Source organism: Homarus americanus, unplaced genomic scaffold, assembly GCF_018991925.1.
Source record: "Homarus americanus isolate GMGI-L3 unplaced genomic scaffold, GMGI_Hamer_2.0 scaffold40333, whole genome shotgun sequence".
Taxonomy (NCBI): Eukaryota; Metazoa; Arthropoda; class Malacostraca; order Decapoda; family Nephropidae; genus Homarus; species Homarus americanus.
Window position 1 is genome coordinate 797,343 of NW_024714036.1, and position 10,158 is coordinate 807,500.

At 46.8% G+C, this 10,158-nt stretch overlaps 1 protein-coding gene across 1 annotated transcript; it reads right to left on the bottom strand.

Moving 5' to 3' along the window:
- On the bottom strand, nt 1-2,770 carry LOC121875440 (putative uncharacterized protein DDB_G0285119). The gene is made up of 2 exons (XM_042380001.1): nt 2,749-2,770; nt 1-1,004 (listed from the first exon to the last, which is right to left on the bottom strand). The coding sequence occupies exons 1-2, from the start codon at nt 2,768-2,770 to the stop codon at nt 1-3; spliced, it is 1,026 nt and encodes a 341-aa protein (XP_042235935.1).
- Between the last annotated feature and the right edge of the window lie 7,388 nt (nt 2,771-10,158).

Genomic DNA, 10,158 nt, shown 5'->3' on the forward strand with positions numbered 1-10,158 from the left:
CTATTGAGAGTTCTGTTGGGGAACTTTGATGAGAGTTCTGTTGGTGGTGACTTTGATGGGAGTTCTGTTGTTGAGTGGAACTTTTGATGGGAGTTCTGTTGTTGAGTGGGAACTATTGATGAGAGTTCTGTTGTTGTGTGGGAACTGTTGATGGGAGTTCTGTTGTTGAGTGGGAACTTTTGATGAGAGTTCTGTTGTTGTGTGGGAACTGTTGATGAGAGTTCTGTTGTTGTGTGGGAACTGTTGATGAGAGTTCTGTTGAGTGGGAACTTTTGATGGGGAGTTCTGTTGTTGTGTGGGAACTATTGATGAGAGTTCTGTTGTTGTGTGGGAACTGTTGATGGGAGTTCTGTTTGTTGTGTGGGAACTGTTGATGAGGTTCTGTTGTTGTGTGGGAACTGTTGATGAGAGTTCTGTTGTTGAGTGGGAACTTTTGATGGGAGTTCTGTTGTTGTGGGAACTGTTGATGGGGTTCTGTTGTTGTGTGGGAACTGTTGATGAGAGTTCTGTTGTTGGTGGGAACTTTTGATGGGAGTTCTGTTGTTGTTGGGAACTATTGAGGAGAGTTCTGTTGTTGTGTGGGGAACTGTTGATGGGAGTTCTGTTGTTGTGTGGGAACTGTTGATGAGAGTTCTGTTGTTGTGTGGGGAACTGTTGATGAGAGTTCTGTTGTTGAGTGGGAACTTTTGATGGAGTTCTGTTGTTGTGGGGAACTGTTGATGGGAGTTCTGTTGTTGAGTGGGAACTTTGAGTTCTGTTGTTGTGTGGAACTGTTGATGAGAGTTTGTTGGAGTGGAACTTGATGGAGTTCTGTTGTTGGGGAACTTTTGATGAGTTCTGTTGTTGTGTGGGAACTGTTGATGAGAGTTCTGTTGTTGAGGAACTGTTCTGTTGAACTTGATGAGAGTTCTGTTGAGGTTGAATTCTGTTGAACTGTATGAGAGTTCTGTTGTTGAGGGGAACTGTGATGGGAGTTCTGTTGTTGTGTGGAACTTTAATAGGATCTATACAGAGACAACAAGTGTTCCTGAGTATTTAGCCGAGTTCCACCTCCTTCCTCCTTTCCTCCTCCTCCTTCTCCTCCTCCTCCTTCTTTCACTTCTATCTCCTCCTCCTCCTCCTCCTCCTCCTCCTCCCTCCTCCTCCTCCTCCTCCTCCTCCTCCTGTTCCTCCCTTACTTCTCCTCCCTTCACCTCCTCCTTCCCTTTTACCTCTCCCTCCCTCCTCCTTTTTTCTTCCCTCCTTCCTTCTTCAGTGTGGGTGGACGTCTCCTCCTCCCTCAGCAGGCTACGGGCGCCCCTGGGCATCACCTACCTGGCCTAAAATACCTCCTCCACACCTGTGACGCCGCCTTCTTCACCACCTGCCGCCTCCCCCCACACCCCACCTGCCACCCCACCTTCTCCACCTGTCCTCCTTCCCCTCCCCCACCTGACCCCTTTCTCCACCTCTGTCACCCCTACCTGCTTCCCAACCCCACCTGCCCCCCTAACCCCACCTGCGCCCCCAACCCCACCTTGCCCTCCCCAACCCCATCTGCCCCCTAACCCCACCTGCCCCAACCCCACTTGCCCCCCCTAGCCCCACCTGCCCCCCAACCCCACCTGCCCCCAACCCCACCTGCCCCCCCCAGCCCCACCTGCCCCCAGCCCACACCTCTGCCACCCAACCTTGACCTCTTTCCCCACCCACCCCTCCTCCTACTCCTCCTTCCCACCCCTTCCCCCCCTCCTCCCCCACACCCCCATCCAGATTCAGTGTGGTTTAGATCGTCCACCACTAGAAATAGCATCTCTCTGACAGCTGGTGTTCTCTTACTCCAGCTGTCTGGCTTTTCTCCTGCTTGTCTGCCTCTCTGTCTCACCCGTCTGCCTCTGTCTCACCTGTATGCCACTGCTCAACCTGTTTGCCTTTCTTTCACCTGTCTGCTCTCTGTCTCACCTGTCTGCCTTTCTTTCTCCTGTCTGTCCTTCTATATAACTTGTCTGCCTGTCTCGCCTGTCTGCCTCCGTCTCGCCTGTCTGCCTCCGTCTCGCCTGTCTGCCGTTATGTTTCACCTGTTTGACCTTCTATATAACCTGTTTACCTTTCTTTCCCACCTGTCTGCCCTTCTTTCTTACCTGTCTGCCTCTTTGTCTCACCTCATTTCCTCTTTCTCACCTGTCTGCCTCTCTGTCTCACCTCATTTCCTCTGTCTCACCTGTCTGCCCTTCTGTCTCACCTGATTGCCTCTGTCTCACCTCATTTCCTCTGCCTCACCTGTCTGCCATTTCTTTGCTACCTCACCTGTGGCCTTTCTTGACATGAGTTAGTTGTCCTTACTGTCACATAGGTGTTGTTATATAGGTGTACCTGGCTGTGTAAATCATTTCAGGTGTACAACTGAATTACTCATTTACCGATACAGAGAGAGAGAGAGAGAGAGAGAGAGAGAGAGAGAGAAGTGATCCATCTCTCCACATCCCTTTCCATCACCCCTTCCTTCCCCTTCACCCATCTTACTCCCTCTTTCCTCACCCATTTCTCCCCACCTCCTTCACCTCCCCACCCCCCCCTCTCACTCTCTCCTCCTTTGCATGAGCTCCATCACGGATCTACCACTACTACCACCACTACCACCTCACGACCCCCTCCTCCTCTCCCTACACCTCCTTCCTACCCCACCTCCGTGCCTGAGCTACCACGGCCGACAATTACCCTGGCTGGTCGACCGTGCCACCACCACCATCATCACTACTAAAACATTACCTGGCAGCACCTGATTCCTCATGACCTCAGCACCAACGTGAAAAAAAAAATAGTGGACAGGAAAAGAAAAGTTGACCCGTTAGATGTTAATTGTCATGGTTGAGTTATTTTAGATGTTCTGATTACATTGGAGTTATTAATAGTTATGCGCGGGTTATTTTGATGCCTAGTGGTTGTTAATAGTTATGATTGAGGTTGTTTTAGATGGCTTGGTTGTATAGGTTAGGGTAGGTTAGGTTAGGTTAATCAGCATTTGAAATTAACTAGGGTTCCTAATCTTGTGAGGTCCTCCTAAAAAGTTATTTTGAAGCAACATTGAATAGCAAAATAGAACGAAATCTGCTTCACACACACACACACACACACACACACACACACACACACACACACACACACACACACACACACACACACACACACTCATTATCTTTTAAGCCTGGGGTCACATCACCTCACACTGCTCAACACAACCTACCCAAACTCTTTCTTTAACTAACTACTACTAAATCACCTTGAGATCGACACAGGTGACAGGTTCATAACTCGTACCATACCTATAGTCTGTACTGTACCGGGTATGTTGTATATATGCTTAAATAATTACCTATACCAATAAAAATTTCATCTTGGACAGGTAAATAAACTCCTCAGGTGAGATAATTAGAGTTAATGAGGTTTGTTGATGGTGGAGTGTTGTCAGGTATATAGACAGGTATATTCGTATATAAGACAGGTATAAGTACTGTGTTATATATGAGTGGTACCGGTATATTAGTATTGTTTATCATATAGGTGAGATCTATATAAGTCTTATCATATATCAGAGTTACTACCGGAGTTACCGACCTTACTTATATGAGTGACGAGTATATACTTATATTACCCACTTACTTACTTATATCTGTTCTGTATGACGTCAGACCTAAGTGTATGTCTAGTTCTTTTTACATACATACATACATACATACATACATACATACATACATACATACATACATGCATACATACATACATACTTACTGTTTCTCCATCACAGGTGTAAGTTCAAGACAAAAACCTTTACGTTAATCTGTACTTTTTCCACTACATTTCGTTCTTCGTTTCATTTTATTTAGTCAAAGGTAAAAAAAACAAAAACAAAACACACCTAAGACAATTACCAACAGGTGTGGAGTCACAGGTAAATGAGGGTGTAATAATCCGCCTTGGTTATCACACCTAGACAAAGGCGTAAAATAGAAGACAAATTGTAGGTTACTTTTTCATTGTTGTTGACTCCCAGGTGAAGACACACGACACTACCTTAGCTACTTACCTGTGTTCATTATCTCTCTCTCTCTCTGTATCTCTTTCTTTCTTTCTCTTATTATAGTGAATTACATGATGAGGGTGACAGACAGACAGACAGACAGACAGACAACAGTGAGAATGTGTGTGTGTGTGTGTGTGTGTGTGTGTGTGTGTGTGTGTGTGTGTGTGTGTGTGTGTGTGTGTGTGTTTAACTTAACATATACCTCAACTCCTGCTCCTTATCATAATGAGTCGTATATACAAAGGTGAACGAGACTGTAGCCAGGTATCCACAGCTGCCGAGAGAGATTCTCCCAGTACACAGTCTGGCCTCCAGGGGTAGAGTGACTAGAGCCTTTCTTCAGAGTAATGTGTTGGTAATTTATGTCTCTTGGCCTCCATGACCTCTAGAGGGCGAGGTTGGGTCTTGGGGGCCACACACCATACAGATATGACCTTACCTGGGCCCCGCCTCTTGTGGTGAATATGTTGACGTTGTAGAAATCTTAAACTTGATAGAATTGTAGTTTTTTATGAAGACATATTGTTGTTATTAGTGGTTAGTGGATAAACTTAATTCTTTTTATATGTTTTAAGGATAAATTATACCTTGTTAGGATTGTTTATAATGTTAATGAAGGTTATAAACGACGCTTGATGAAGGAAATATTATATAAATTTGTGTCAGAGTTGGTAACTGTGACGGACAAGGCGACAGAGGATTATCCACACTTATTCCTTTAACTTATGTACGCAGTAAACACAGTCTTTATCCTTAACACACACCACACACACACACACACACACACACACACACATACAACACACACACACACACACACACACACACACACACACACACACACACACACACACACACCACACACACACACACTCACACACACACACACACCACACACACACACACACACACACACACACACACACACACACACACACACACACACACACACACACACCCACACATCGTATATGTTAATTAATTCAAGGTAAATGTTGGAGTTTGATATGACAGGTCACACACTGGTTTAATTAAACGGACAAAATAAGTTAAAACCATCAAGTCATTTCACTTCCTACCTGCCACAGGTGTACGCCAGAGAATTATCCTAAAGCGAAATATCACAAATCACACGACAGGTAATATTAAGGAAACAAACACCAGACAAGCTATCATGTATTATTCAAATGACTAATTAACAGGGTGTCAGGTGTACAAAAAACCCTTCCCTCATGGGCTATTCTTACCAAACACTCCCGAAAAATGGTCTCTCGTGGTCTTTATGGTCCTTGACGGCCATGGCAGCACCACCAGAATTACACTCGGGTTGTGTTGAAAATATGGTGGGTTTTGTTGCCCCTCACCAGCAGAAGGTGATGACCACAAAGACCCGACTGACAGGCCGTGTTTGTTCCTCCAGGACCCCTCGCTGGGTCCTAATGTTTTCATCTCGGAGTCGTAGTCTGTGTGTGTGTGATGCTGCTACTCTTAGATGTGTGTGTGTGTGTGTGTGTGTTTATCTCTCTCTCTCTCACACACACACACACGAGAGAGAGACAGTCACTGAGTTGTTGTTCTCCCAGCAGCTCGTTTAACGCCTCCTTCACCTGGTTCTCGCGCATGTAAGAGCAACATCTCTCTCACCTGTCACCCCGCGGCCCTCTGAACCCTCCACCGCCCGACCAGAGGCACTGTTCTCTACTACACCCCCGTGAACCGTCAGTCATGTTTCTGATCACTTTTTACACCTGTTCATTCACCTTATCCCCTCGTCTGTGTAATCCGATTGCGACGTTGAGGCTTTTCTGTTTGGGGTGTTTTAATCATCTTGTGTGTGTGTGTGTTGGTGTGTGTGTGTGTGTGTGTGTGAGAGAGAGGACTTTACCTCATCAGGATCTCACTTCCAAGGTGGCAGGTACTAGGTATACAGGGAACACAAGGAACTATACAGGGGAACAGCTGAGGCACTATACAGGGAACACGTGAAGGCACTGCTCTGGGGAACATAAAGGCACTATACAGGGAACACTTGAAGGGCACTATACAGGGACACTTAAAGGCACTATACAGGGAACACTTGAGCTATACAGAGACACTTGAGGGCATATGGGTTGAAGGCACTATGCAGGGAACCTTAAGGGCCTATACAGGGATTAAAGGGCATATATCAGGGACGCAAGGCACCTTACAGGGACCAGAGGGCTAGGGAACATGACACTGTTCTGGGGACATGAAGTGCGCTATGCAGGGACACAAAGGCACTATACAGGGACACTTAAAAGCACCTTACAGGGAACACTTGAAGGCACTAAACAGGGAACACTTAAAGCACTATACAGGGGAACATGAGGCTTTTCCTTAGGGGAACACTTAAAGGCACTATACAGGGGAACACAAGGCACTATACGGGAACACAAAGGCACCTTACAGGGGCACTAAACAGGAACACAAGGCACTATGGGGAACATAAATGCGCTATCTGGGAACATAGCACTATACAGGGAACATTGCACCGCCACAGGGGAACATGAAGGCACTAAACAGGGGCAAAAGCACTATACAGGGAACCTTAAGGCATATACAGGGAACATAAAGGCACTATACAGGGAACAGAAGGCACTAAACAGAACTTGAAAGCACTATACAGACATAAAGGCACTATACAGGGAACATAAAAGGCACTATACAGGGAACATAAAGGCTATACAGGGAACACTTGAAGGCACTATACAGGGGAACATTGGGCACTGGGCACAGCACTATACAGGGAACATTAGGCACCTTGGGGAACCTTGAGCACTAAACAGGGAACATAAGCACTATACAGGGAACACAAATGCGCTATGGGGGAACATTAGGCACTATACAGGGAACATAAAAAGCACCTTACAGGGAACACTTGAAGGCACTAAACAGGGAACACTTAAAAGCCTACAGGGAACATGGCACTATGGGGGAACAAAAGGCACTATACAGGGGAACACTTGAAGGCACTAAACAGGGAACATGACTATACAGGGAACATGAAGCACTATGCAGGGGAACATAGGCGCTTGGGGGTGCCGGCACTTCGACATGAAGGCACTGTGAACTTAAAGCACTCCAGGAACACTTGAGGCACTATGCAGGGACTGAAGGGCACTTGGGGAACAAAAAGCACTATGGGGAACATAAGGCACTTTACAGGAACTTAAAGGACTTCTGGGACACTTAAAGGGCTATACAGGGACATAAAGGCACTACGGGACACTTAAAAGCACTATACGAACACTTGAAGGCACTATAGGGAACGCCAGAAGGCACTATACAGGGAACACTTAAAGGCACTATCGAGGGAACACTTGAAGGTGTTACGCATATGCAGGGAACACTTACTACGTCGCTCATCGCACTTCAAAGACGCCCATAAGGTTTCGTCATCTTGAGAGACGATACGTGGCAATAATTTCCCTTCCTCCTCCCCCTTCTTCCTCTTCCCCTCCTCTCTCTCCCTTCTTCTTCTTCCTCCTCTTTCCTCTTACTTCCTACTACCTTCCCTCTTCCCTCCCTACCTCCTTCCTTCTCCTCCATTCCCTCTCTCCCTTCTTCCTCCTCCCTCTTTCCTCTTCTCCCTCCTCCTCCTCCTCCTCCTCCTCTCCTCCTCCTCCTCTTCTTCCTCCTCCTCCTCCTCCCCCTTCTTCAGTACACGACTGTCATTGCTCCCGTTTCTCTTCTCTCGTTCTGTACTAATTCCTTTCATTTATAGTTCCTTTCCTCTTCTTCCTCCGTTTATTTTTCATTCACCCTCCTTCTTCGTCGTCTTGTTATTATTATTCTTGTTTTTCTTTGTCCTTTTTCTTGCTTTCGTTGTTTTTGTTTGTTGTTGTTCCTCTTGTTTTTGTTCTAGATTTTGTTCTTCCTTGTTCTATTTCTGTTTGTTATTCATGGTTTGTTTCCTTCTTTTATCTTATCTTTATTCTCCTTCTTCTTATTCTTCCTTCGTCTTTAGTCTCTCTATTTGTCTGTTATAAGTCTGTCATTCACGCTCCATATCTCTCCTCCCTCTTTCATTTAATTATATTAAACCATCTCCTCTTCCTCCCTCCTTCCCTTTATTTTGTCTTTTTGTCTTTATCAGTTATTTTGTCTTCATTTTCCCCTCTTATATTGTTTACTCCTTCTCCCATCTCCCCTTTTCTTTTCATCATTTTTATAAGTTTTATTCTATTTCTTTATCTTCCTCATTCTATTTTTTCTTACTGTTTCTCTTGTTTCCTCTACGTCTTTTCCCCTTTTATTCTGTCTTATCTGTTTCTTCCACTGTTTTTTCATGTTTCTTGCATCTCTCTCTCTCTCTCTCTCTCTCTCTCTCTCTCTCTCTCTCTCTCTCTCTCTCTCTCTCTCTCTTCTCTCATTTTTCTTTTCTCCTTCTATCTTTCTTCTTCTGGTCCTCTCCCATCCTTTTTTGTCTCTCTTCTTCCTTCTCCTCATATCATTTTTTCCTTCTCCGTATCCTCCTCTTTCTCTCTCTGTTCCTCTTTCTCCTTCCCTTCTTCCTCCTCCTTTTCCCGTCCTCCCCTCCTCCTCCTCCTTCACCTTCCCCCTCTCCTCCTCCTCTTCCTCCTCTCTTTCTTTACCACCTCCACTTCCTCCTTCTCTTTCTTCACCTTCTCCTATTCCTCTTCCTTCCTCTGCCCCATCCCACTATCTGCCAATCACCTTCCCTGTTCATTCTTCTCCTTCCCTCCTTGGCATAATCATCACTGTTCTCTCCATATTACAAGCCATTATTCTTTTTCTCGCCCACCTCTTTCTCCCCAACCTTCCTTCCTTCCTTCCTTCTTTCCTTCCTTCCTTCCTTCCTTCCTTCCTTCCTTCCTTCCTTCCTTCCTTCCTTCCTTCTTCCTTCTTCCTTCCTTCCTTCCTTCCTTCCTTCCTTCTTCCTTCCTTTCTTCCTTCCTTCCTTCCTTCCTTCTTCCTTCTTCCTTCTTCTTTTCTTCTTTTCTCTCTCTTCCTTTTTCTCCCTTCTTCTCCTCTTCCTTCCCCCCCTCATTTCTTATTTCTTCTTTCTTCTTCCTCCTCCTATCCTCCATCCCTCACTCTTTCTTCCCTCCCTCCTCCTCCTCTCTGTTCCTCCTCCTTCCTCCTTTCCATCCCCATTCCACCTTTCCATCCTTCCACCTTCCCTATTTCCTCTCTTCCCATCTCCTCCCACCTCACAGAAGCAACAGGCACCACCACCTCACACCTGTCTCACAGGCACCACCACCACCTCACACCTGTCTCCCCAGAAGCAACAGCACACCACCCCACCTGCAGAGCAACACCACCACACCTCACACCTGTCTCACAGCGTCTCGAACAACAGCAGCCACCACTCCACCACACACCTGTCTCTGAGCAACAGCAGCCCCACCACTTCACACACACGCCTGTCTCACCAAACAACAGCAGCACCACCACCACTTCACACCTGTCTCACAGAAGCAAACACCATCACCTGTCTCACGAAACAACAGCAGCACCACCACCACCTCACCTGTCTCACAGAAGCAACAGCACCACCACCACCTCCCACACACCTCTCACCAGAGCAACAGCAGCACCACCACCTCTTACCTGTCTCCAGAACAACAGCAGCACCACCACCACCTCCACACCGCTGTCTCCTGGAAGCAAGCAGCACCACCACCACTTCACACCGCCTGTCTCCACAGAAGCAACAATGACCCCGCCACTTCACACACCGTCTCCACAGGAGCAAAGCACCCACCACCACTTCCACGCCTGTCTCACAGAAACGCTCACCACTTCACACACCTGTCTCCTGACAACAACTATCCACCCTCACCTGTCTCCTGAAACAACAGCAGCACCACCACCTCACACCTGTCTCCACGGAAACAACAGCAGCACCACCACCACCTCCACACACCCACCTGCTCAAAACAGCAACGCCACCACCATACACACCTGTCTCGACAACAGCAGCACCACCTCGCACCTGTCTCACCAAACAACAGCAGCTACCACTTCACACCCATCTCTGAAACAGCAGCGCACCACCACCACCTCACACACTGTCTCCACAGAGCAACAGCCTATCACCACCTCACACC

Excerpts from the sequence above, each read along its gene's own strand:
- LOC121875440 (XM_042380001.1), bottom strand. The coding sequence starts at position 2,770 with ATGAGGAATCAGGTGCTGCCAG. Across the intron at positions 1,005-2,748 it reads GAGGAATCAGGTGCTGCCAG|ATCCTATTAAAGTTCCACAC; the intron begins GTAATGTTTTAG and ends GTCTCTGTATAG.